General features: G+C 61.6%; 2 protein-coding genes across 8 annotated transcripts in view; one reads left to right on the forward strand and one right to left on the reverse strand.

The window, feature by feature from the left end:
- The window catches only part of LOC117638898 (afadin), a 114,791-nt gene that overhangs the window by 49,417 nt on the left and 39,073 nt on the right, over positions 1–26,301 (forward strand). For all 7 annotated transcript variants that reach the window (XM_034378276.1, XM_034394443.1, XM_034374909.1 and 4 more), the window contains 4 exons: positions 7,537–7,729; positions 8,013–8,143; positions 8,296–8,452; positions 8,931–9,344. In XM_034378276.1, the coding sequence (XP_034234167.1) occupies positions 7,537–7,729; positions 8,013–8,143; positions 8,296–8,452; positions 8,931–9,344 (895 nt within the window). The remainder of the gene's footprint in view (positions 1–7,536; positions 7,730–8,012; positions 8,144–8,295; positions 8,453–8,930; positions 9,345–26,301) is intronic.
- On the reverse strand, positions 118–1,349 carry LOC117640253. The gene has a single exon (XM_034377002.1). The coding sequence runs from the start codon at positions 1,035–1,037 to the stop codon at positions 306–308; it is 732 nt and encodes a 243-aa protein (XP_034232893.1). The 5' UTR covers positions 1,038–1,349; the 3' UTR covers positions 118–305.

The raw sequence follows: 26,301 nt of genomic DNA on the forward strand, positions 1-26,301 counted from the left end.
TGAAATTGTCATCAAGTGACGACTAAAATTTTCAGTGTGGGGAGGACAAGGGAAAGGCGCTTTACGTGGAAAGCTCTCTTGAAGTTAGTGTGACTTGGAGAGCAACAAGACTCGATGTCAGCGGTTCATGGGCGTTTATTTTAGACTAGTTGTAGTACATGGAGGGGTACAGGGGCCGCTCGAGGCGCACCTCTGCGAATGAGCGTCGGCAAGACACAGGACATGACATTACAATCCTTCCATATGAATCGTCAGGCTGGAGCCACGCGGGTCCGTCTGCTAACTGCATGTTTTTGCCACTCATTTCACCCGAGAATGCCTAATTCTATCAGGAGAGCGTACGGAATACCAAATAAAATTACCAAAAGTATAAAAATAGACCAACCAATTAAAATGATACAAAAATATATAAAATCGTAGAAAACTGTGCCCACACTCCAACAAAAAGAACACACCGAAGCAAAACCAAAGCCTCCCCATTCCTGGCACTTCACTCTCTCTGTGTTGTAGGCAATGGTGACCACATTTTCCACAGTGCATTGATCTTTCGGCAAGTTGAACAGCAATTCCCTAGTGCGATCGCACCGTATGCCCAACACGATGCGGTCCCTCAGCATGCGGTCGTGGGCCGCACCGAAATTGCATTCTCGCGCCAGGGAACGCAATGCCGAAACAAAATCATGGACAGATTCCTTCCGCTGCTGGTTTCTACCATGGAACTTTGATGCCGCTCGAATCTCCCACCTGGGCTTGCCGTGGTTCTCGATGGCCTCCTTGATGTCGGCAAACGTGAGGCTAGTGTTTGCTAGCTTCATCCAGCACTGGCGTTCCGTCCACTCGATCATGTAGTCGCTGCAGCTCGCGATGAACTCCGCCTTCATCTCCGCGTCCTTGGTCAGGTTCTTGGTGGCGCAGTGCGCGACGAAACGCTGGCAGTAGATGGACCATTTCCGTCCACCCGTTGGGTCGAAAGATTCGAAATGCTCATGGTTGCGCATGTCTTGGCGCATGTTGGCTCCGCGTTGCGTCTCGGACATCTGGAGCGTCCGGCAACGGCTAGCGAGTGAACTTCGGCTGCAGCAGATTTTTGCAGTTTTGGCGTCATAACATGGTACCTTCTAAGTCCTCGTCGTAGCGGAGTCGAACACAGAGAGCGGTGAGAGGTAGATGCTAGCGGCCAGAAGGTTGTTCGCAGACTGGTGTCGCGTTGTATCTCAGTACAGGCATTGGGTATGAGTCACTTGAAGAGTGCGGGTGCATTTGGCGGGGAACACAGTGGCGGCGCTTCGTCCTTTACGCGACCGTCACGGCGTCTCGACCGTGCCGCGGAATACCTTAGCGCGACGCGTGCCGCGGGGGCGGCGGCGTGGCCCTCGGCAACGGGGTCGGGGTAGGCCGCGGACGCCGTGGACTCGAACCGCGTGCCGCCGTTCTAGTTTCGGATCCGCGGGCCGGGTGCTGCGCCAGCTACCGCACTGTATACGAGTGAGTGGAAATTGGAGTGCTTCACTTAATTTTTTTACGGCCGTTTTTTAACAAGCCTGCGGTCGTGTGCCGCGTCGCGCGGGTCGTTCTCAGCTCGTTGCTTCCGAACCACAAAAGCCGCTCGCTGCTTCTCAGTAAGGCGGGCAGATGGACTGGCGCGAGTGACTCCGAGGCTCGCGAGCTACAGCGCTAGCTGGCGTGCGGCAGCGTGCGGGATGGAAAGGCCGCGGGACTTACTACGTGTTGAGGGCCGTTTTATGGCTTTGCTCTCATTCGGGAGTCAGATCGTCCGTCTGTCTGTCCGTTTGTCCGTCCGTCCCAGCTCGCTTTCCTTCTGACACTCCGCGCACCTCGTTTTTATTGACTGGCGCCTCCAGTTTCCCTTCCTCTCCGTCGAGAGTGTGGACCTGGCGGTGCCCCGCCTCACCCCACCCCGCCTCACCTCACCCCGCCTCACCTCACCCCGCCACTCGCACGCGCGTTTCCGTGGCAGAGCCGTGTGTGTCATTTCCCCCTTATTTCGAAAGGGTATGTACAGCCGGCTTGTTTGTCCGGCGCAAGTTGCATGGAGCGTGCACCGTGCACACCACACTGGCTCGCCTTGTGTCTGTCTGCCTGTCTGTCTGTCTGCTCGTCCATGTGATGCGCGGCCGGAAACGCCTGGGCCCTGTTAGGCCCGTCGCGCGGAAAGGCTGGTCCTGCTCGGCACGCGCCAGCAAGCCCCCCGTGGGGCCCCGGCCCCGCCCTCGACCCCGCCACAGTGCCATGGCCCAAAGACGGGAGCAGGCGGTCAAAATCCCAGACGCGTTTTGAGCTCCAGAGTCGCTGAACAGGACTCGGGCGAGCGTGTGACCCCACCAATGGATTGCTCTCCAAACGAGGAATCCATTGGTGGGGTCACACGCTGGGTTCGAGTCCTTTTTAGCGATTCTGAAGATCAAAACGCGTTTAGATTTCCGTCTGCGGGCGCACTGTGCCCGCGTTACACCCACCGGAGAGTGTGTTGGTTAGGGAACTTGCATACGTTCTAGTAATGTGTCTGAGACAGCGGGACGTTTATAAAGAGACCAAGCACTTCTTGCTTTCTAGTGTGTCTTCTTCAACTACTGTAGTTTACTTACGCGCTACACTGGAGCTGGTGGTAACTCCTTGAACCTTGATCACAGGGACTGGCCAACCTTGCCTGGCTGGGGTGTATCGTCGACTGCCTCTCGTGGTCTCCTTGTTCGCTGGATGCGCGGCCTGCCACAAGCATTTTGGCCACCGCGCCATTGACACAGTTGGGCTCGCGCCGGTTTGCACAGCGGGCCGCGCAGGCCGGCCGGCGCCATGCTCACTATGTATCGAGGCCTGGCGACATAATTGTACAGCACCTCGGGTAGGTTGCACAAGGTTGCATCCAGCATTCCAACAGGGAAGTACTGTCTATAAATAGAAGAAGGGATTGGCGGACGGGGTTTGCGGGTCAGGAGGAAGCTGGGTGTGGTGTGCTGTGAAATGTTTTCCGGACCCCTTTGGGTAGGCAGCCCCGGCGACAGGGCTACCTGCGGGGCCGCCTGGGGCCGCGGCGCGGCCGAAACTCTAGACGCGTTTTGAGCTCCAGAGTCGCCAAAAAGGACTCAAGCCCCACCAACAGATTCCTCGTGCAGAGAGCGATCCATTGGTAGGGTCACACGTGCAGTTCGAGTTCCATTCAGTGACTCTAGAGCTCAAAATGCGTCCGCCTCCATCGATCGTCTGGCCCACTATGCGGCCGTCGCCCATGCTGGCTGTGAGGCCGGTGCCCGGGTGACAGTCTCGCGTGCGTTACAGTACTCCTGGCCAGCGGCACGTCATACCTAACCACCTGATTCCAAAAGATCGTTTCGTCGCTCTGTCTCGCTCGTTCCCCTACGAGCCCGACGGGTCGCCCCATGAGTGCGAGAGAGACAGAGCGATGAAGTGGCCCTTCGGAGGGAGGCGGCAGCTACGTATGGTTTTGGGTCCGTGTGGGAGGCAACCCTTTGCGCACTGGCGTGGCAGGCCTGCCCGCTTCGCCAGCTTCCTGCGCGCGCCGTGGCGTGACTCACTTACACTCGAGATGGACGGAACGGACGGCGGTGCCGCCCTGCCTTGCCGTCTTGCCCGCCCGTTCATTCGCTCATTCATTCATTCATTCATTCGTGCATTCATTCATTGGCTCGTGAGGGCGGCGTGATGAATGGACGAATTCATTGATTCGGCGGCGCGTGGCATCGCGGCCGGCGTGCCGTGCCCTGACTCACATGCTGCGTGGGTTGGGCCCCCGCGGCATGTCCGCCCGTCCGTCCGATCCGCTGACAGTGACTCGGCCCGGCTCCTTGCTACTCACACGCCGCTGATCATTTTTCCTCCTTGTTTTTTTGCCGGCCGGTCGTCACCGGGCTTGCTTGCAGTCGCCGCTTCCTGATGCGGTGTCGATGATGTCATTCCGTGGGCGCTGCTGTGGATTGCGGAGGGGAGGGGAGGCGGGGTGTTCGAGGCGAAGCGCTTCTCGCCGTCGTCGCGGCGCTGGCCAAGGCGTGCCAAGGCGGCGTCACGTTCCTTCTGGTGGCGTCTCGTCTCCTTGAGGTGTACCGACTGCCGAGGCCTCGCTGGCTGCGCGCCGCGCCGAGGTTGGGCGGCGGAGGAGGGGGTACCCACCGGGTTGACCTATTTGTTCGGCTAGGTTCTGGTGGAATCCCTGATGGGCTGACGGTGGGGCCGGGCCGGGTGCACCGGAGTCTGACGGCGTCCTCGCAGGGCGTGGCGGTCGGGCGGGCTGCCCCGCCGTGGGCGTCGCCGCCGCTGCCGCCGCCGTCGTCCTGCTTGTCCCGCTTGGTGCAACGCGCCTCGCCGCCACGCCCCACCGCGCGCTCCCCCAAGACCAATCCTTTGCTGCAGTCGACATGACATTTCAAATTTCCATAACTCGGAGCCCTGGCCGGCGGCCCTGGGGAAGGTGGTCGTGGTCGAGTGCGCCGCAGCCCACCGCGGTGGCCAGCCCGCCCGGCCCTCCGCGCCGCTGTCCTCGTCGTCCTTCTCGCCCTCGTCGTTGTCCTCCCCGCCCTCGTCGTCCACATCACCGTCCTCGTCGTCCTCGTCACCGTCCTCTCCACCCTCGTCGTCCTCGTCACCGTCCTCTCCACCCTCCTCGTCGTCCTCGTCGTCGTCCTCTCCACCCTCCTCGTCGCCGTCCTCTCGGCCCTCGTCGTCCTCGTCGTGCGCGACGAGGAATGTGCTTCGGGACGGACGACGTCAGCGACGCGTTTTGCCCATTGCCCTGTGCGCGCGAGTGGTATATTATTCCCGTTGCAGCCTTGGGGCCCGGCCGCAGTGCCCGGCCCGCGTAAAGAGGCTGAGTTGTGCTTTGCAAATGTCGCGCGGCGCGCAGGGCTGGGCCGAGTTTAGTCTCAAGTTATGCGGCGTTGCCGCAAAGGTGTGTGAGTGAGGGAGAGAGTGGCGGCCGTTGTCGCGTGCGTGCGCCCTTCGTGCGCGTCGTTGCGTTCTCTATTCCGTTTCCGCAGCGGCCGGCGCGGCCAGCGTGGCGCGTCCACCGGAAGTGGTCATCGCATTGAGGCTGCACGGCGACGACGATGCGCGTCCGCCGCGTCCCTCACGCACGCCGACATGGTCGTCGTCAACGTGTGCAGGCCGCCGTGGGTCGGAGAGGGAAGACCGCGATGACGGCGACGAGGGCCTGCAGGCTGATGTCGAGAGTCGCCTCGGTCGCTCTGTCTCTCTCGCACTCATGGGGAGTCCCGTATGGGTGTGCGAGAGAGGCAGGGCGGTGAAAACGGCTCGCTGGACGACGAGGGCGACGACGCTGATGGCATGGAGGCTCGCGGCGCGAGCGAGTCCTTTATTTTGTCTAACGTTGCCCCGAAGGCGGGGCGTGGCGGGGCGTGGGTGGGGCCGCGCAGTCGCACGTGGCTGCTCAAGCGACGCGCGGGGCACGATGGCAGCGTCGGGGCGGGGCGGGGCGGGGCGTTCTAGTGCCGGTCCCTTGGAATGCGCGCCTCGCGGGGACTTCCCTGCCTCGCGCCTCGCGGGCCAACCCGGCCGATGATGCGATGCTGGGAGGCCGCGGCGCATGCGCGGGGTGGAGTGCGGTGGGCGGGGCGGGGGTACCGCTGGCCGTGCTGGCCGTGCTGGCGTGTTGCGCAAGGCAGAAGGGTAGGCACGACGGCGGCAACAGGTGGGTGGCGGGGCGTCGCGGCGCGGCGCGGTTTGACCGGACGACGGGGCAGTCGGACGGAACTGACCCCTCGCCCGCGGCGCGGCCAGCCAGCCGGTGTGTCGAGTCCTGGACGAAAGAGCGCGCTGTCCGCCGCCAATCAGGCCGATTGCAACAAAGTTGCGTTTAATTGACAGCGTTTGGCTCGGTTCCGATGGACGTCCCGCTCGTCGGTTGTACTACGTTTACACGAGAGAGCTAGCCTCGGTCAACTCGAGGGGTGGGGGAGTGGAGGGGGTAGGTCTCGAGCTAGCCGGGGTCAACTCACGCGCATGAACACGTAGGTGGGTCAACGAGTTAGACCCCTCGAGCTACCCTGGCTAACTCGTTGACCGAGGCTAACTCCAACATGTAAACACCACAGGGTCAAGTGAGGTTAGGTGTGTGCAGCGTTTTTTAGGTGTTGTAAGCCCATCTATTTTCTATTATTATGAATACACCTGTGAAATCGTTGGAAAAAACTTGGGAAGCAGTTTTCTGTTGTACGAAATCATTAATTTACTTATTCTATTTTATGTAATTTTTATTGATTTGATTTTTACCACTTGTAACTGATTGTTTCTGAATAAAAATATCCATTGTCTATTGCGTAAAGCAAATTTCGACCTGATTTCGACTTAAATTCGAAATTGTTTAGGCTATCTTGAGGTTAGAAAGTCACCCCAACAACGCTCCACCGGCACCGCGTGAACACGACGTCTGCTAGCCCTGGCTGAGTGGTGTCTCCCCTCCACTCCCCCACCCCTCGAGTTGACCGAGGCTAGCTCCCCCGTGTAAACGTAGTATTGGACTCCGGTTGCCGAGCTGAACGCGCAGGCGCTTCGCTTGCGTTGCTTTCCCCCGACGCGGTGACCTGTCGTCGCGGCCACACCCCCTCTCGGTGTCGCCGTCACTGTTCCCGGGAGATAGTACAGTGGTGGCGCCGCGCGCCGCGCCGCCTCTCGGAAAGACGCTGGCCGGTCGTTGGCGTGTCCGCGGCCGCGGCGGGGCCACGGTGGCGATCGGGAATTGGCGGCGTCCGGACGGTGTGACGGTGGCACGTTTCGAGTCGGCCTGGGGCAGCCTGGGGCCCCGGCGGTGTCGAGGTGGGACTGGGGACTGGGACTCTCCAGCCAAGGCCCGAAGGCCCCAGCGGTGGCGGCGTGGCCGCGCTGGCCCTGCCTGCCCGGCCCTGCCTGCCCGGCCCGGCCCTCCCGGTAACGGTCCAGAGGCGTAGCAGCGTAGCCGTGGCGTAGCGCGGCGCGGCAAACGCGACTCCAGCGCCACCTCCCGGCGCTGCGACCAAGTTCGCTGGAATGCGTCCCACAAGGCTGGAGGCCAAAGAGTGTCGCATTTGCCGCGCGGTAGATACTCCACTCGGTCAGCGCCGGGGAGCGGGCCAGCGGCAGCCAGCGGGCGGGCGCTGGTAGTTCGGCCGGCGGCCGCTAGGTGGCGACGCCGTGCTGGTTTGTTTTGATGGCGCGGCGCGGGCCGGGGGCGTGGAGTACCGGCCCTGGAGCTTCCCTCGCCTCGCTCGCCGGCCGTGCCACAGTGGGCCAGAAGACCGGTGGAGGCCGCCCAAACTGGCCCAAACTCTGGACGAGTTTTGAGCTCCAGAGTCGCTGAAAAGGACTCGAACCAAACGTGTGACCCCACCAATGGATTCCTCGTTCGGAGAGCAATCCTTTGGTGGGGTCGCACGTTCGGTTCGAGCCCTCTTTAGCGACCCTGGAGCTCAAAACGCGTCCAGGGTTTTGGCCGCCTCCGCCGGTCTTCTGGCCCACTGTGCGCACCGTGCGTGGACTGTCACTGACTCGCGCGCTTTTCTCGTGTTGCAGGAGCTCGAGTTCCACGGCGTGATGCGCTTTTACTTCCAAGACTCCGGGCAGAAGGTGGCCACCAAGTGCATCCGCGTGGCCTCGGACGCCACGTCGCAGGCCGTCATAGAAACGCTCATCGAAAAGTTCCGGCCGGACATGCGCATGCTGTCCGTGCCAGAGTACGCCCTCTACGAGATCCACGAGAATGGAGGTGAGTCGACTCCCGTCACGGATGCACTGTTGTTCTGCGAGTGTGACTCGTCATGTTGGTTAGACTGTGAATTTTGTCACGTTCGTTTGAACATGATGTCACATTTGTTTGAATGTAGATCCTCGTTCAAAAAAATTCAAATGAACGTGTCGAAATTTACATTCTGACGAATTCAACGTTACATTTGTTGAATAACAGCGCAAGCAACCTTTCTTGGACTCTTGAAGCCATCTGACGATCAATGTAAAACGCATTTTAATTTTTGCTTTCCACCCTGTTGCAGATGAACGGCGGCTCGGCACGGAGGAGAAGCCCCTGCTGGTGCAGCTCAACTGGCACAAGGATGACCGGGAGGGCAGGTTTCTGCTGCGGCGGATCAACGACAAGACCAATGCCAGTGTCACATTTCAAAAAGTGAGTGCTTCTCTTCTCCGCTTTCTAAACATGACATGTGTCGCCTGCGACTTTTTGCCGCTGTCGCGCAGACCCCTCCGTTTTGATTGGTGGTTTACGTTGACATTACCTGAGAGTGTGTCTAAATGAGTGTTTCTGCTTCCGCTTTGCAGATGCCAGCCAACACGTTCCAGGAGGAGAACACTAGCTTTAAGAGGAAACTGTCGAAGCGGGAGAAGAAGATGCTCAAGAAGCAGGAGAAGCAGAACAGGATTAAGAACAACGAAAACGAGGAAAACCCCGCTGGCGTGGCCGGCAAGCTGTACACAGGTGAGTTGGTGGCGTGAGTATATACGCTGGAAAGTGAAATTGCAGAATCCGTATCGAATCAGAATCCATTCACCTGTCGATATCTGTGGTTTGTGGCTCACGAAGCACTACGCTTCATCTGCTATTTCAATTTCATGTGTACTATACCGTCCCGACGTTACCCTCCGTTCGATGTTCCCTTTCATTGCGCGTGGGGTATCGACGAAATCATCTTTTTACTCGGCGCACTAGGGGCCGGAAGACCTGTGGATGCGATCACAATCCCGGCCCGGACGGGATCAGAGCTCCAGAGAGACGCTAAATGGGACTCGAACCGAACGTGTTGCTCTCCGAACGAGGAATCCATTGGTGGGGTCACACGCTCGGTTCGAGTCCTGTTTAGCAACTCTGGAGCTTCAAGCGCGCCTTGGCCGCATGCGCCGGTCCTCTGGTCCACTGCGCAGCTGGGTAACACCTGCACCGTTTCGCTCTTTGGCAGAGCTGCCCGAGACGAGCTTCACGCGGTCCATCTCCAACCCCGAGGCGGTGATGAGGCGGCGGCGGCAGCAGAAGCTGGAGAAGAAGCTGCAGCAGTTCCGCAGCAAGGACGGCGGCCCGGACACGGGCGGCACCCTCAAGATCTACGGCGAGGCGCTGTGCAAGGACGTGCCCTACAAGACGCTGCTGCTGTCCATCGGCGACTCGGCCGCGCAGGTGGTGCGCGAGATGCTGGCCAAGTACGGGCTGGACCGCGAGGACCCGCACGTGTACTGCCTGGTGCAGGTCAACACCAACATCCCCGAGTCCACCAACGACAGCAAGGAGTACCACGGCGGCACCAACAACCGCGAGTACATCCTGGACGACGACGAGTGCCCGCTCGCCATCCTCATGAACCACCCCAACTCGAGAGGTGAGTCGATTACACCGACGAAGGCTTTCGTCCCGCGTTCTTGGTAGAGGTAGGGACGGCAGGTTGATTCGGAAAGAAGGGTGTCCCCGTCGTCGTGTTAGGGCGGCCCGACTTTGGCCTGCACCGCGAGTCGCAGCGTCAGCAAGTGTCGCTGGCAGCGGCGAGTCCGCTACCACTTACCCGTAACAGTCGTCGGCCTGAAGCGGGCACACGGGACATCCCATGTGTGCGAGAGAGAGAGACTGAGGCGTCCCACTCGCAGTGAGGGCGTGAAACATGCAGGGCGGCCGTTGCCTCGCGGCGTTGTGGCCAGGCTCTCGGCCCTGTTCGTGTTGGGGCGGGCTCGCGTCCGATTCGCCGCCCCGACGCGTTCCTTGAGGGGTCGTGACTGTTTAATCCGGCAATCCGTTCCAGCAGACCGATTCCGAGAGTCGTTTTCGTAGCTCTGTTCCTCTCGGACTCTAAGGGCGTACCGGGCAGGTAGGGGAGAGACAGAGCGACGCAAACGACTCTCGGAATCAGTCTGCCCAGTCTGACCAAGTCCACCCACGCTCGGGGGAAAGGGGTGGCCGAGGAAGCGACCCCTCTGCCGGACTGCGCGGTGACTGCACTGCACGCCGCGCCGCGCTCGCCAACCCTTCCCGACTCTTGGCTGACCGCGACCGCCACCTCCGGCCGCGCGAAACCTGTCTGTTGTCTTTTTGTCGGGTTTCTGCTTTTTGCTCGGCGCGCTGCGCTGCGCTGCCGCCGCCCGCGGCCAGGCGGCTGTCACTCAAAACGACCGGCGGCGCGGTGCGGCGACGGGGCTGCGCGGGAAAATCGATCTCATGCATTTGTAACTAAAGCGAAAAGACGCGCGGGGTCAAAGCGGCAGAGAGAGAGTGAGGTAGAGGGGGACGAGGGAAGAGGGGCGCGGTGCTGGCGGTATAACCGAGGACCTGCAGACTGATTCCGAGAGTCGTTTTCGTCGCACCGTCTGTCTCGCACCTGTACGGGACGCCCCATGGGTGCGAGAGAGACAGAGCGACGAAAGCGACCCTCGGAATCAGTCTGCTGGGTGTAGCGTCATGGTCACTGCTGTCTCGGGGTCCGTCGGTCTGGCCGTCCCGATGTCCGTCCTTCCGTCTGTTCGTCGCTCTGTACGTCTGCCGCGTTGAGTGGCGTGACACTGCCCTTCCCCGGGGCAGGTAAAGTTTCGACAGACGCCGTGTTGACCTCCTCGCGTGAACTCCGACCCCTCGGCCGCCCTGGTTGGCGTGGCGGCGGCGCCGCGAACTGGCTGGAGTGGAGTGCTACTGCTCTCCGCCTCGGCCGGCGCGGGCGGCCCCTCGAACGAGTTTAATGGATACTCGCCCTCCGCCGCCACCGCGCTTTTCCGCCGCGCGCCAATAGCAACTTCGGCACGCCTCGGTGCGCGGCGCGGGCGCTGCACCTTGCCGTCGGCCCTGCCGCCCCACCCCCTCGAGAACAACCCCTTCGGGGCCGTGCCGGGGTTCCGCCCGGATCCGCCCCTGAGCGGTCGACGCCGGTGCCGGGCTGACTGGCGGTCTGGCCGGCGACGGGGGCGCTGACCTGGCCCCGGAGCGCCACGCTTGGCGACGACGCCGACGACGTGGCGGGGCTGCACGTTGCTCGTTGCACCGGGGCAGGGCCGGCAGGGCACTGTGTCGGTGTGGGACCCACACTGTGGGTCACGCTCCGCGGGGGCGTGGTGTGCGCTACCGGAAGAATGGTGGGTGGCGCAGCAGTGGCGGGGGGCCACGCCGGGGAGGTCCTGTTCCTGTTACGGCGGTTCAAGGAGGTTCAAGCGTCGGGGCGAATCTGAAATTGCAGTCGTCGCTTCGCGGCAGGTGGTAGTGGGGCGGGGCGGGGCGGGGCGGGGCGGTCGCGAGATGGGACGATGCGCTGCTGGAAGGCGCTTCCCGCTCCGAAATAGCCACGCGGTGCTCGCGGTGCTGTGTCTGGCGGCCACGACACGGCCTGCAGGCTGATTCCGCGAGCACTGCTCTCGACGCTCTCTCTCTCTCTCGCTCCCTCACGGGACGCCCTTCGAGTGCGAGAGAGACAGCGCGATGAGAGCAGTCCTGCCGCCTGGCCGGACGACGGACGTGGGGTATCGCCGTCCTCGTCGCTCCCCCGCGGCGCCGGGGAAGGCCCGACAGAGAGCGCCGCCGCCACGGACGCGGCCGGCGCCGCCAGCGCCGCCACGCCCGAGTGGTCCGTGTTCGGTTTGACCAGGTCAGGCCATTCGTTACCTCCGGCCGGCCGCGCCAGCCGCGCCGCACAGGGCCAACACTGTTATTCCTGGGTGTTCAATAACTAAGCGCCTTAAGGCGTTTGCCTCAAAAACCTAGACGCCTTGATGCGCTTAGTTACTCAACGCCTAAGGCGTTTAGTTACTCAACGCCTAAGGCGTTGAATTACAAGACACCTTTGCTTGGCCTGTACCCACCACAACAGCAGTGGGAGTACTAATGCAATACAAGCTGCCTCTTTCCATTGCCTCAAGGCGTCTAACTACTATACGCCTTCCAAGGCGTTTAACTGCTAGACACCTTGGAGGTGTGCAGAGGCTGAACAGCTTGACTGTCTTTGAATACAGCCATGCCATCCCTTGTTTGAGCCAAGGTGTTTAGCAGCTACGCACCTTTGAAGGTATCTTACCATTAAACGCCTTGCAAGGCGCGCAGCAGTTAAACACCTTGACACAATGGGCCAGGGCAGCCTGCACTGCTAATGTATGCATGGAGATTTGTCCATATTTTTCCATTTGTTTTAATAAGCTACACATACCTGTCAAAAATTAGTTTATGATGCTGAGTTGTCAATATCCAATTAAGGATGGAGACGGCTGTTGTCAATACGTGTGACCAAACCGCAGAATGTTTTTGTCACCGAATAGCAGTCATCACTTACTATTGTCCTAAAATTAACTTGAGTCTTATTGTTGGTTGCAAAGTAAATTAACACAAAGGCGGCAATATAAATTTGGCCTTGAAGGAAAGAAGCACAAATATAAGTCCTTTTCTCCATTGTGAAGAATCCACAATGGACCAGGCGCTGGTGAGGTTGGGCTGCCCCAGTAGATGGAGACATTTTCAGAGTTTAGAGGCGTGTCAACATATGTGACGCACTGTCACATCCCCTTCGTTCGATTCGATTCATGATTTCACTGCCACGAAGCGCTCAAATTCGTGTGCAACAGTCTAAAAACGAAATAAACCGAGCCAAGAAGCACACACGAACTCGCACGTAAACATTTGAGACGCAACAAACAAAATGCTGCCAACCTATGAAATGAAAAGAACGTCTGTTTTTTTTTCGTTCTTGTCTTTTCATTTCATAGGTTGGCAGCATTTTGTTTTGTTGCGTCTCAAATGTTTACGTGCGAGTTCGTGTGTGCTTCTTGGCTCGGTTTATTTCGTTTTTAGACTGTTGCACACGAATTTGAGCGCTTCGTGGCAGTGAAATCATGAATCGAATCGAACGAAGGGGATGTGACAGTGCGTCACATATGTTGACACGCCTCTAAACTCTGAAAATGTCTCCATCTACTGGGGCAGCCCAACCTCACCAGCGCCTGGTCCATTGTGGATTCTTCACAATGGAGAAAAGGACTTATATTTGTGCTTCTTTCCTTCAAGGCCAAATTTATATTGCCGCCTTTGTGTTAATTTACTTTGCAACCAACAATAAGACTCAAGTTAATTTTAGGACAATAGTAAGTGATGACTGCTATTCGGTGACAAAAACATTCTGCGGTTTGGTCACACGTATTGACAACAGCCGTCTCCATCCTTAATTGGATATTGACAACTCAGCATCATAAACTAATTTTTGACAGGTATGTGTAGCTTATTAAAACAAATGGAAAAATATGGACAAATCTCCATGCATACATTAGCAGTGCAGGCTGCCCTGGCCCATTGTGTCAAGGTGTTTAACTGCTGCGCGCCTTGCAAGGCGTTTAATGGTAAGATACCTTCAAAGGTGCGTAGCTGCTAAACACCTTGGCTCAAACAAGGGATGGCATGGCTGTATTCAAAGACAGTCAAGCTGTTCAGCCTCTGCACACCTCCAAGGTGTCTAGCAGTTAAACGCCTTGGAAGGCGTATAGTAGTTAGACGCCTTGAGGCAATGGAAAGAGGCAGCTTGTATTGCATTAGTACTCCCACTGCTGTTGTGGTGGGTACAGGCCAAGCAAAGGTGTCTTGTAATTCAACGCCTTAGGCGTTGAGTAACTAAACGCCTTAGGCGTTGAGTAACTAAGCGCATCAAGGCGTCTAGGTTTTTGAGGCAAACGCCTTAAGGCGCTTAGTTATTGAACACCCAGGAATAACAGTGAAGGCCTGCCGCCTCGCCGCCTCGCCGCCACGCCGTTCCGTTTCGTTGTTGGCGCCCAGCAGACTGATTCCGAGTGGGAGGGCTCTCGCTCGCACTCATGGGGCGACCCGTTTAGGTGCGAGAGAGACAGGCCGACGGAATCCGCCGGCAGGTCTTCGCTGGGCTTGTCGGCGTGGGCGCGGCGTTCTGCTGCGCTTTGCCGCGCTTTGCCGTGAGACATGGGGTGCCTAACGCCCCCAGCACCCCGACGTGGCGGTGCTACAGCGTATCCCCTTGCGTGGCGCGCGGTGCGGAGTGCGTGTAGGGTGGGCTGAAGTATGGGGCCGCCGCCTACACAAGGCCCTGCACGGCCCTGCGCGGCTCCACTCCACGATACACCACACTGCGAACGTGGTGCGAATGCGGCGCGCGGCCTGCAGACTGATTCCGAGAGTCGTTTTCGTCGCTCTGTCTCTCTCGCACTCATGGGGCGTGCCGTATGGGTGCGAGGGAGGCAGAGCGACGAAAACGACTCTCGGAATCAGTCTGCTGGTGCGGAGGGCGCTTCGCCGGCACGGCCGCCTTCCCCGGGGTGCGAGAGAGACGGAGAGCCCTGCGCGGCATCGGCCCGCCGGCGTTACCGCCCCTCGTAGTTCGTCGTACGTGGCGGAGTTAAGTACTCTCTCATTTCACGGCCGGCACAACGAGCGCCCCGCCCGCGCTGCCGTCTCTCTCACTCTCACACCCGCCGGGTGCGTCCCAGCAGTGCGACGGAGACGGCGATAGATCGGCTGTTCCGAATCGCTTTGCTGCCGGGACGGCCAGACGGACGGACGGGCCCGGAAAGGGTTGCCTTGAGGCTTTGCCGGATTTCCTCGCGCCGTCGAGGCGCGCCTGGCGCGGACTGCCTGCCGAGCGATCGTTCCGTCGCTCTGTCTCTCTCGCACTCGCGGGGCGACCCGCGTGGGTGCGAGAGAGAGAGACGAAGCGGTTCCTCGGCTAGCGCCACTGGCGTGTGCTGCTGGATGCTCCACCGGCATCGCCTCCCCCTCACGTGCGCCTTGGTGCCTTCGCCGTGTGCTCTGGCCGCCCAGCGCCGCCCTGGATGTCGATTGTTGTTAGCGCTCGGAGGCGCCCGGTGATGTGTGTGTGTGTGTGTGTGTGTGTATTTGCAGTGTTGGCCAGGGGGAGGGTTTTCTCGGAGGGAGGGTCAATGTTGGCTGTTCGCCGGAGGTTGCTCGGGAAATCTCAACGCCTTCGCGCGTTACGATACTCTCCTATGCATGGTGTTCAGTCCGAAGGGGTTAGTTTGTTTGTATGTGTGTGTGCGCGCGCGCGTGTGTGTGCACAGTGTGCTTGCGAGAGACGCAGAGATGAACGGGGCGGCCAGGCAGAAGCGCCGAGATTGTGCCCACGGCGCCGGCCTACTGTGTTGTCGCCCGCGCCGCTGTCACACTGCGCGCGCGGACGGTGTTCGACTCCACCCCTCCCCCCTCCCCCTTTTTCCGTGACGTCAGATGCCAGAGTGCACCCCCTGACAGCGTGACAGAGGCGTTGTGGCGTCTCGGGCCGCACGGCATTCCCTGTGGTGGCGTTTAGTCTGTGTGTGTGTGTGTGTGAGTGTGTGAGTGAGTGAGTGAGTGCGCATGCGTGTGCAAGTGTGGTTGTGTGTGTGTGTCCGTGTGTGTGTGGGACGGAGGGAAGGACGGCCCGTCAAGGCCGCTCTGGCGCAGCCCAGTTACCGCAAGGGGTCCTTCGTCCTTCCCTTCCGCCCGCCTCACGGCCTGTGCCTTGTCAGTTGTCTTGTTTGGCCGGCCGGCCGGGCCCTGGCCGGGCTGCAGCCCCACTAGTGTAGCGGGGCGCGGGGGCAACTTAAACGCCCCCGCCCTGCCACTGCACCACCGCCACTCCCCCGCTGATGTGATCACGCTGGCCACCCAAGTATACCGCTACGTACCGCCGCGTTACGTTGTCCGCCCGCAGTCTGACTCCGGAAAGCGTCGCGTCGCTCTGTCTCTCTCGCACCTTTGCGGGGCGGGTTCCCCGTCAGTGAGTGCGCGAGAGACAGAGCGACGAACCCCCCCCCCCCCCCCCTCCCCCAAAGTCCATTTGCCGGCCTGCTAATATGCGCAATATGCGCCTCACATGACCGCAATGTGACACCTGCTCTGCGTCGCTCCGGCTGGACACGCCGGGCCGTGCTGGGCTAGGCCGGCGCTCTGCCCGTTGGCCGCACGTCAGTGATGGCACGGTCGACCCCTGGAAGTCGGGGTGGGGGAAGGGGGCGGCGTGCCTCCGGGCCTCCAGGGGGTTGGGGGGCGGGGGGGGGGGGGGGGGGGGGGAGGTCCGGTGGGGTGTCCCCCTCCGCGTGACGACGCTGTTAATGTTGTGGTTTATTATTATTCTAATTGGTCGGTGGTGCGGCCCCCTCCCGTCCCTGCATGCTGATTCTCGGCCCGCTCGAGCGCCATCCACGTCGAGATGCTGCTGCCCCGGCGGGGCCGCCGCTGTCGCGCTGCTGGAGGCCCCATCCGCCTGGAGTGTCACTGCTCTAGTGTGCGAGGGTGAATATTTTAACGCTCGGTTTGGATGCGCGCTGCTGCCGCTCCACGGTCGGTCGGTTCAGGCGGGTCCCGGGGTGGTTTTGCATGGCTTTGCACGTCGTGCGCGCGCCAGACAGCACCGGGACTGCGACTTGGCACGGCGGCGGCCTTGGTGTCCACCGCGACGTGTCTGCCGCCCACACCTGTGCTTCGCCGCTCTGTCTCACTCGCACCTCTCAGGGACTCCCCGTGGGTGCGAGAGAGACGTAACTCTTCGGGATGACTCTGCTGCGAGGCGGTGGCGCGCTCCCTCGAGTGGCTGTCTGAAGACAAGGCCGCCGCCGACGCCGCCGCTTCCCAGGACGCTCAGGGACACGCACTGGAGGGGCTTTAAAGTCGCCGCCGCCGCCGCGTCTCCCTCCACGCCAAGGGCCTCCTTGTTGTGTGGGCCCCACACTGTGGGGCACGCGCTGGCTGGTCCTCGGCGCCCTCGGCACGCGCGTGCGGCGTGCCCCGTGGTTTTACAGCCCCCGGGGCGGAAAGGTCGCGCCGTGGCGTTTGAGTGCGCCCTGCGCGCTGCGGACGCGGACGTCGTCGTCGGGGTGATGGGCGCCGCCCAGGCCGCCGAGGCCGCTGCCGCCGCGTTTATACGACGGATTCGATTCGATGCGTGATTGCTCTGCGTGGCGTGGCGCGGCGCGTCGTCGCGGGATGGGCGTGGCGGGGCGTGGCGGGGCGTGGCGGCGGACAGGGCCCCCGGCGAAGAGACGAGCATTACAAACCGCCAAATGTCACAGGCCACACGCCGTCGGCCACCACGGCTCCGCAGCGCCGCCGCCGCGCGTGTCCGAAGCGTCGCCTCGTCGCTCTGTCTCTCTCGCACCCGTGAGGGACGCCCCGTGAGTGCGAGGGAGACGGTGCGACGAAAGGTCTCCTCGGCGACAGTGTGCTGGCCTTCCGGCGCCGCTGTGCCGTTGCGCGTTCCGCGCCAAGGCACCCCCGTCGCAGTTCGCCAACCGCCCCGCCCGCAGGCCGCAGGGCTCTTCCCGCCGCGGGCGGTTTGAAGGATCGCGACGACGCGAGGGAGGTAGGGGGGAGTCTCACCCCCGCCCGCTCCGCGCTAACTACCCTTGCTTTGGAGCGTCGGCGTGCCTCGGCTCAGGTTGTGCGAAGGCGCTCGCGGGGGCGGCGGCGCGGCATGCGTCATTTTGGAAAGCCCTCCGCGGTCTAAGAATAGACGCGGTGGCGTCCAAGTACTACACGTTTGTTGTGGTTGACGGGTAGCCCCATGCCGCAGTGATTTGCCGCCGCCGGTCGGGCCGGCGGGAAGGCCCCTGGCGTGGCCGTGCGGCCCCGAGGCGGAGGCGTGGGTGTTGTCGATGGCGGTGCCTTCCGCCCGCTCCCTCTCCACCCCTTTCACCCTTTGTTTCGCCGAGGCTTGATCGGAATCCTTGAGGCGGCGGCTTTCCACCTTCGGGGAGCGGCAGGGGTTGACCCGTTGCGCCACAAAGTTAAGTTTGGTGGCCGTGACCCCCTCGCGTTAGTCGTCGAAGCCGCGGCAGTGCAGCGTCCTGCCTTTGTGACTCGGCAGAGCCTCTCAGCAGGCTGATGCCGAGGGGAGGGCGCAGTGGGCCAGAAGACAGGTGGAGGGGGACAAAACTCTGGACACGTTTTGAGCTCCAGAGTTGCTAAATCGGACTCGAACCGCACGTGTGACCCCACCAATGGATTGCTCTCCGAACGAGGAATCCAGCGGTGGGGTCACACGTTCGGTTCGAGGCCTGTGAAGCGACTCTAGAGCTCAAAACGCGTCTGGAGTTTTGACCGCCTCCACCGGTGGCCGCCGGTGGCCCACTGTGGAGGGTCGCGCTTCGGTCGGCCGAGCGCCACTCGGAATCACTGTGCAGTCGCCGCCGCGCTGGTAAATGCGTAGTTCTCGAGGTCCTTCTTGACGGCCAAGTCCGTCCGCCTTCCCTTTGTGTTCCCTTACGCGGTCGCTGGGCCGCGAGCGCACCTGCAAACTGTAACAAGCGCGCTGCCTCCGCCGTGGGCCGGCCGGGAGTTGGAGTTTGCAGGCGGGGCGGGGTGGGGTGCGCACAGTGGGCCAGAAGACCGGTGGAGGCGGACAAAACTCTAGACGCGTTGTGAGCTCCAGAGTAGACGTGTGCGCCGCGCCGCCGCTGCGCCGCCGCCGACAAATTTTACCACGCCGCCGCCGCTGACCAAAAATTTGCGGCGCGCCGCCGCGCCGCCGCCGATGATTTTACCGGCGGCGGCGTCGGCGGCGCGACCTTAAATGCCCAAAATATCTGCTTTCCATCAGCACGAGCGCCCAGGGATAGGCAACCGACGAGCACGTTCTCCGCCGCGAACAATCTGTTGGAGTGTTTAAATTGCTTAATTTTACCTTTGTAACGAAACTAGTCCGCCCTAAAGAACTTCCATCATTGTGTTTCCCTTTCAGGGCTGGGTTTAATTGAGAAATGACCAAATTAGTAACCACGCCGCTTGCGCCGCCGCCGCCGGCCGCCGATCAAGACATCGGCGCAGACCCGGCGTCGCCGCCGCCGCCGGGTAAATTTCGGCCAAACGCCGCCGGCGATGAAAATGCAGTCGGCGCACATGTCTACTCCAGAGTCGCTAAATGGGACTCGAATCGAGCGTGTGACCGCACCAATGGATTCCTCATTCGGAGAGCAATCCATTGGTGGGGTCACACGTTCGGTTCGAGCCCCATTTAGCGACTCTGGAGCTCAAAACGCGTCTAGAGTTTTGTCCGCCTCCACCGGTCGTCTGGCCCACTGTGCGGGGTGGGGTGGGGCGGCCGCTGCTGCGCGGTGGGCCTGGTGGGCCGGTGAGCGGGATGGCGCCAGTGCCGTGCGACGCGGCGCCCCGTCCGGACGAGCCCAGTGTAGTGGCGCGGTGGGCCGCCCGGCGCTGCTCCCCGCGACGTCCCGACGTCCCGACGGCCACCAGCTCGCCGCGACCCCGACCCAACCTAACCTCGGCGACCCCCGGCAGGCAGTGCCGCCTGGCTCCGCACCAAGATGATGGAATGGGGGCTACGACGTACGTATATTCATTCACTGCCTTCCGACGAATCGTACGTCTTGTTCGTCAGAATGCGAGTTCGTTTGAATACGATGTTACATTCGTTTTGAACGTGGCGAGGCCGTCAAGTTTGTGTGTCACAATCGTTGGCTAACAGACTAGGTTGCGGAAAGATGGAATCTTTTAGGTTACTAGTAGAGAAGGGGTGAGAAAAGTGGCCAGTCGTGACCCGTCACAAAGTACCGGATCTCGTGAACCGTAGAAGTCATTTTATTCACCACGCCCGTAAACTATCGCAGTTTATGAAATTTCGACACTTATATTTTAGTGGTGGGTCACTTTCGGCGTCTCTGCGTTGGGTTTTGACTGAAAGTCGTTGTTTTGGCTGGACGCGAAGTGCGTATGCTTGGGTCGTTTTGTCGAGGATGATGGGGTGGCGTGCGTGTGGATCCTACTTTGGTACGTGAGCGACAGGGGGCTTCGTTGGTATTTTATGTCGTTTGTGAGTCGAGTCGCCCTGGCGTGCTTCGCTTCGCCCACTATTTCGTTATACGTCCCCGCCCCGGCCGGTTGTTCGCTTAGCTCATTCGTCTGCATGAAAGTTCTGTCTTTTGTTGGCCCCCTCTTCTGTGTCATATTCGTGCATTGCCCCGTTTTCGGGGTCTATTTTTTTTATTCCCCCCTCGTGTGTGAGAGTGTGTGAGTGCGCCGGTGTGTTGGTGCGCCGCTTCGGCCGGCGATGGCCGTCATTCGGAGCGCCACTGTGAAATGGAAACTGGACCACGTGGAGCGGCGGCGTGTCACTTGATTCGTCGCAGCGAACGCAGCGCCACCGGAAATCCCACCGACCTCCCACCTTTGGTTTTCATTTTATTCGGTGTTTTATTTAGCAGGACACAGTGGGCCAGAAGACCGGTGCCGGCGGCCAAACCTCCAGACGGGTTTTAAGCTCCAGAGTCTCTAAACAGGACGCGAACCGAACGTGTGACCCCACCAATGGAATGGGATTTCTCGTGCGGAGAGCAATCCATTGGTGGGGTCACACGTTCGGTTCGAGTCCCATTTAGCGACTCTGGTGCTCGAAACGCGTCATCAGTTCGTCTTTTGTTGTTGTTCATTATTCTGCTTTGCGTGCACCTCTTCACTGTAGCGGGGGTTGTTACCCCGGGCATCGCACTGGCGCTGAATCACGGTCAACCCAAAGTGACCCTCCTGGACGCGTGCGCTCTATCGTCATGACCATCTATTGGCAGGCCCTTTATTCTCTCTATATTCTGTTTTGGCATTTTTGTATTTCGCCTGCCGTCACCTCCACCGTCAAAATGGCTGTCCGTCGTTCAACGCGACGGAGCGATGCTAGAGTCATGTTACAGTGGAGTGCGACTCCTAGGGTGATGCCTGCCTGCTGTCAGTGGCGGACCCAGAGGCGACCTTTTGGGGAGGGGCAAAGTAGCACTTTCTGCGTATTTACACGGACAACGTATGGCATTTGTGTACCTTTCAAGCGGTATCTAGGTTGGAGGGGGGGAGGGGAGTCCTCCTTGTTCTGGATACACGCTTGCCTGCCGTTCGGGGTGTCGCACACGATGTGTCCAGTTGTCTACTGTACTTTTTCCTGTTACGTCGCTCTCGTGGGTTTGTCGCGCGTGCACCCCGTGTGCCTATTGCTTGGCCGGGCAGGGCGTTTTGGTTTTGTCGCCGGTTGGTTAATGATTGTGATCGGCAATCAATAGGGGGTTACCCCCGGCGGCCTTTTGGCCTCTAGGGGGGCTCCTATCGGCCCCCTTCGGGCGCACGGGGCCGCCCTGAGCCACCCTCGAGCAGTCCCCGGGCCCCCTTTTTCCGCGTGTGGTGTTTCCCCTCCCCGTCCTCTCTCTCCCCCGCCCCCGAAGCGCACGAACGGAGTAACGACCATTGCGGGCGGACAGAGCTCCAAAGCCACGGCCTTGTTCTTTTCTACGTGCGCGCTCTCTCTGTTTCTCTCTCTGTGTGTCTGATTCCAACCCATCCATGTGCATGTATGCACGCACGCGAATGCGCCTCCGACGCGCACTGCGGAAAAAAATACACACACACACAAAGTGGCGCGCAGTGGGCAGTCCAGCAGTACCGGTGCGCCAGCCAATTGAAACGAAAATGAGCATCGGCGGGGCGGTGCCGTGTTGGCTTATTGGCCGCGTCGCATCGAACGAACGCGGTGGTGAATATCTAGTGCGGCGCTTTAACGTAATAATCCCCTTCCCAGGCCTTGCCGGGCCCACTTTGCGTTGGCCCGGGCCGTCGTGGTCGCCGCCGGTCGGTTCGGTTTCGATTGGACGGACGGCCGGTGTGTTGTATGCGCCGCCGCCGCCGCCGGGAGATACACCGACCTGATTGGCTGGCGGCACATGGTTTCTGTGACTTACTGTGTGTTTGAGCGTGTGTGTGTGGTGTGTGTAAGTGCTGTGTGTGTGTGTGTGTGTGTGTGGCGTGGGTACGGTTCATTTCTCACGTTGCCGCGGGCATTATTTGGCACCCGTGTTGTCCCCCTCCCCCCCCCTCCCCCTCCGGCCAAGGGCGTCCCTCTGATTGTCGTGACGCCGTGACGCTGTACTACACTATCAATGACGCGCCGACCGCGTCCGGAGTGCTCAGCCGGCCGCGTTTGGGCGGAGCGCGGGCCCCGGGGGCAGCAGACTGATTCCGAGAGTCGTTTTCGCCGCTCTGTCTCCCTCGCACTCGTGCGGCGTTCCGTACAGGTGCGAGAGAGACAGAGCGACGAGGACGACTCTCGGCATCGGTCTGCAGGCGGGCCGAAAGGGCAGCCGGCCAAAAGGGCCGGGCGGGGCGCGCCGCTTCGGACGCAGCGCCGTGACGGCCTGAATGGCCAGGCGGTGCGTGGCGCGGCGTGGCGTTAGCAGTCACCTGTCCGCCCTGGAGTCCCTTTCGCGCGCACACACACACACCACACACACGCTCACACGTCGGCGTCGCAAGGTGTGTGGGTGTGAGGTCGGTTGGGCCGCTCTCACGGCACCGCGTTGTAGTGCCCCCGGCCGATAAAGACGCACCCGTCGATGATTTCCGCGTCGATGACGTCCCCGTCGACCAGGATGCGGAGTATTGGCCGCGTCGACGGCAACGTGCACCCCGCATCCACGCTGCACAGTGGGCCAGAAGACCGGCGGAGGCGGCCAAAACTCTAGACGCGTTTTGAGCTCCAGAGTCGCTAAATGGGCCTCGAACCGAACGTGTGACCCCACCGATGGAATCCTCGTTCGAAGAGCAATCCATTGGTGGGGTCACACGATCGGTTCGAGTCCTGTTTATTTAGCGACTCTGCAGCTCAAAACGCGACTAGAGTTTTGGCCGCCGGCGCCGGTCTTCTTGCCGGGTCCCGGGGCGCAGGTGCAGACCCCAGGGGAGCGACGATTGGGGGAAGGGGAGGGGGACGTCGCTCCCTCTTGGAGGCAACAAGTCGCACTTTGCCCCAGTGTGTAGGCAACTTTTGCGACATCCCCCCCCCCCTTCGGACTCGTCTCTGGATCCGCCCTCGCGGCCCAAGTCTCTGTCCGGCGGCGCCATGGTGATTAGTGGCGCTGGCAGCGGATCGGGTCGATCCGGATCGACCGGCCCTTCTGGCGGACCTCCCTGGACGTTTTCCTGACAGTGTGGGCGGAGGCGAGCCGAAGGGCCGAAGGGTCGTGAATGTATGAATGCTGTGCCGTGTCCGTGGGGGCTGTGGTGGCCACGACGGGGCACAGCCCGGCGCCGCCTGGCCACGAGCGATTCCGAACTTGGCTGGAGCCGAACGTGGAAGGCTCGCTGGATAGGGGGGGGGGGGGGGGCAGTCGGCCGCCAGCCAAGCATCCAGTGGCGGATCCGGATAGACGTTCGGAGGAGGGGGGGCTCTCAAATTCAAGCCCAAGTTCAAGACGTAGCCACGTTTGAAGTGCCACTTTTAGCCTACCTTTCAGTCGGCGCAGCAGATATTGCCTGATGGGCAGGCGGCTGTGACTTCACTTGAAACATTCAAGTTGAATCACTTAGTGCGAGTAAACTTTCTCGGTTGAAGCGACGACTTTTTGGGGTGTGCGCGCTCCGCGCCGACATGCGAGCCGCCGGCCACTAGGGGTGTTTACCGGGCGTGCCGAGCCGCCGTACGCGCGACTCTGGCGGACGCCCTGCGGACGCACGGACCCCGCGAATCGCAGTGTGGGCGCGGCGGGGTCGGCCGCCCGGCTGGCTAGCCGACTGGCTGGCTGGCTTGCTTACTTAGGCTAGAATTGCTTCCATAGCACACACCACCCCGCCACCCCTTCCTCTTCCCTCTCTCCGCCAACCCCGGCTTCCGAAAGGCGAGCATTATGGAGCCCCGTCGTCGACCTGTTGCGTTTGGAACGCGCTGCTTGCTGGCTCGGGTGTTGACTGCGTAGCTGCTCGCAGCGCGCCTCCCAGAAGACCGGCCCGGCGGCCAAAACTCTATACGCGTTTAGAGCTCCAAAGTCGCTAAATGGGACTCGAACCGAACGTGTGCCCCCACCAATGGATTGCTCTTCGAACGAGGAATCCATTGGTGGGGTCACACGCTCGGTTCGCGTCCCATTTAGCGACTCTGGAGCTCTAAACGCGTCTGGCATTTTCACCGCCTCCGCCCACCGGTCCTCTGGCCCACTGTGCAGCGCGCCAGCTTGGGGGCGCTTTTCATTTTACCGTGCGGTCGGCGGCGCGGTCCGGGGCTGCAGTCGGTTTGCGCCCCTTGCAGTGGAGTGCGGTGGGGGAAGGGGTGGAATCGGGATCACAGTGGAGGGGAGGGGCGTCCGCTGCGGACACAACACATTCTCACTTATTTATCATCCAACGTTTTTAGGCTCAAGTTCGTGCGTCACTGAACCCTTTATTAAAATTGTGCGCCAGCACACGTATATGCACGAAAACCTCTTATATTGAAATCAATGTGCTCCTTTTCCTTCCATAAACCGTTCTCGATCCGAGAGCTAGGTAGTTCGTCAAGTACGTTGCGCCTGGAATGCAGCGGAAGCTGGTTGGCCTTGTCCCAAGCGGGATGTCCGTACACCAGAAGTCCATCCGAGTCCGGCGTGAGCACCATTTTTCCAGGAGTCTCGCCTCCCCCCCCTTTCCCCCTGTTCCCTGCTACCGGTGAAACGATCCCCCGGAGGGGCGCGGCACCTGTGCTGCCCGTTGGCCGTCGGCAGTGCCCCCCCCCCCCCCCGGCCTGCCCAGGGGGATGACAGTGGTGGTTATCATTGTCGGCATAACCTTTCTCGGTCCGGCCGGCCGAGCGGGGCGTGTGAATGTCGTTACTCGCTTTATGACCGGCACGGCGCATATTGCATCGGCCGCTCCGCCTCGTGTTGTTGTTGTTGTTTGGCGGTCGACGTTGTTGCCTTTGTGGTTGTTGTTGTTTTCCCTTGTCCCGCTGCCGCGCCTCTTTGAACAGCGGCCTCTCCGCGTTCTTTAGCCGCCCTGCCCTGCCGCCGGGTTGCCCCTCTCACTTGCACTCGTGGGACGCCCCGTGTTGGTGCGAGAGAGAGAGAGAGAGACCGCCGCCCTGTGCGGATCCTCTCACCGTGCCGTGCCGGCGGAGCTCGGTCAAGGTGCCCGGAATGCGCGTCGAAGGGCCGGCGGCTGCCCAGCGGGCGGCCCGCCCGAGGGCCTAGGCTCGGGGCGGCCGGCCTGTGTCGCGAGGTCTCGAGGGGCCGACGGCACGGCCAGGGCGGCCGGCCCGGGGCCCTAGGCTCGGGGCGGCGGGGCCTGTGTCGTCGACGAGGTCGTCGAGGGCCGACGGCACGGCCAGGGCGGCCCGGGCCCGAGGGCCCTAGGCTCGGGCGGCCGGCCTGTGTCGTCGACAGGTCGTCGAGGGCCGACGGACGGCCAGGGGCGTACCCTTAGCCGGCACGGCGCATTTGCACGGCCGCCCGCCCGGTGGTAGGGCGGCGCGTGGCCTTTGGGCTGGTGGTGTGCCCGGCCTTGTCGTCGACGAGGTCGTCGAGGGGCCGACGGCGCCAGGGCGGCCCGGCCCGAGGGCCCTAGGCTCGGGGCGCCCGGGCCTGTGTCGTCGACGAGGTCGTCGAGGGGCCGACGGCACGGCCAGGGCGGCCCGGCCCGAGGGCCCTAGGCTCGGGCCGGCCGGCCTGTGTCGTCGACGAGGTCGTCGAGGGCCGACGCAGGCCAGGGCGGCCCGGGCGGCCCGGCCCTAGGGCCCTAGGCTCGGGGCGGCCGGCCTGTGTCGTCGACGAGGTCGTCGAGGGGCCGACGGCGCGGCCAGGGCGGCCAGGGCGGACGGGACGGCCGCGGGGGCTGGCCGGGGACGTGCCCAAGCGGGCAGCCCGTCATAACGATTTTCACGACGTGGACACTGCTTTGTCCGTCGTGCCGCGCGAGGCACAGTGGGCCGGAAGACCGGCGGAGGCGCGCACAACGCCGGACGCGTTTTGAGCTCCAGAGTCGCTGAATGGGACTCGAACCGAACGTGTGACCCCACCAATGGATTCCTCGTTCAGAGAGCAATCCATTGGTGGGTTCACACGTTCGGTTTGAGTCCTATTTAGCGACTCTGGAGCCCAAAACGCGTCGGAGTTTTGGCCGCCTGCGCCGGTCTCCTGGCCCACTGCGTGAGGGTGAGGAATGTGAGGACCACGGCGACGGCAGTAGTCTCGAAAAGGGGTTGTAAAGTTGAGTTGGTTCGAAGTGCTGCCGTTGTTGTCGTTGTTGAATGTTGAAGACGGCTCGGTGGCGGTCCCCCGTGCAGAGCATGCAAAACGCGGGTCAGGCAGTGTGCGGGGTGCGGGCGAACGGGGCTCTTGACGGCGGCCCGGCCTCGGCCTCACAGTGCAGACGGCGCGGCGCGGCCAGAGGCCCTTGTCGGCCCAGCGGGGCGTCGAATTGAATCTGCTTTAGGCCGAGGCCGCAAAGGCGAGCCGCCGAGCCGGGGGGCATCTCGGTGCCGCGGCTTCGCATCCCCGTTGTGTGCGCTCGGTTGCCGATGAGGACTGGTTCTGGTGATTCGATTCGCTTTCGTCGCTCTGTCTCACTCGCAC

Source organism: Thrips palmi, unplaced genomic scaffold, assembly GCF_012932325.1.
Source record: "Thrips palmi isolate BJ-2018 unplaced genomic scaffold, TpBJ-2018v1 HiC_scaffold_1, whole genome shotgun sequence".
NCBI classification, from domain to species: domain Eukaryota; kingdom Metazoa; phylum Arthropoda; class Insecta; order Thysanoptera; family Thripidae; genus Thrips; species Thrips palmi.

Excerpts from the sequence above, each read along its gene's own strand:
- LOC117640253 (XM_034377002.1), bottom strand. The coding sequence starts at position 1,037 with ATGTCCGAGACGCAACGCGGAGCCAACATGCGCCAAGACATGCGCAAC.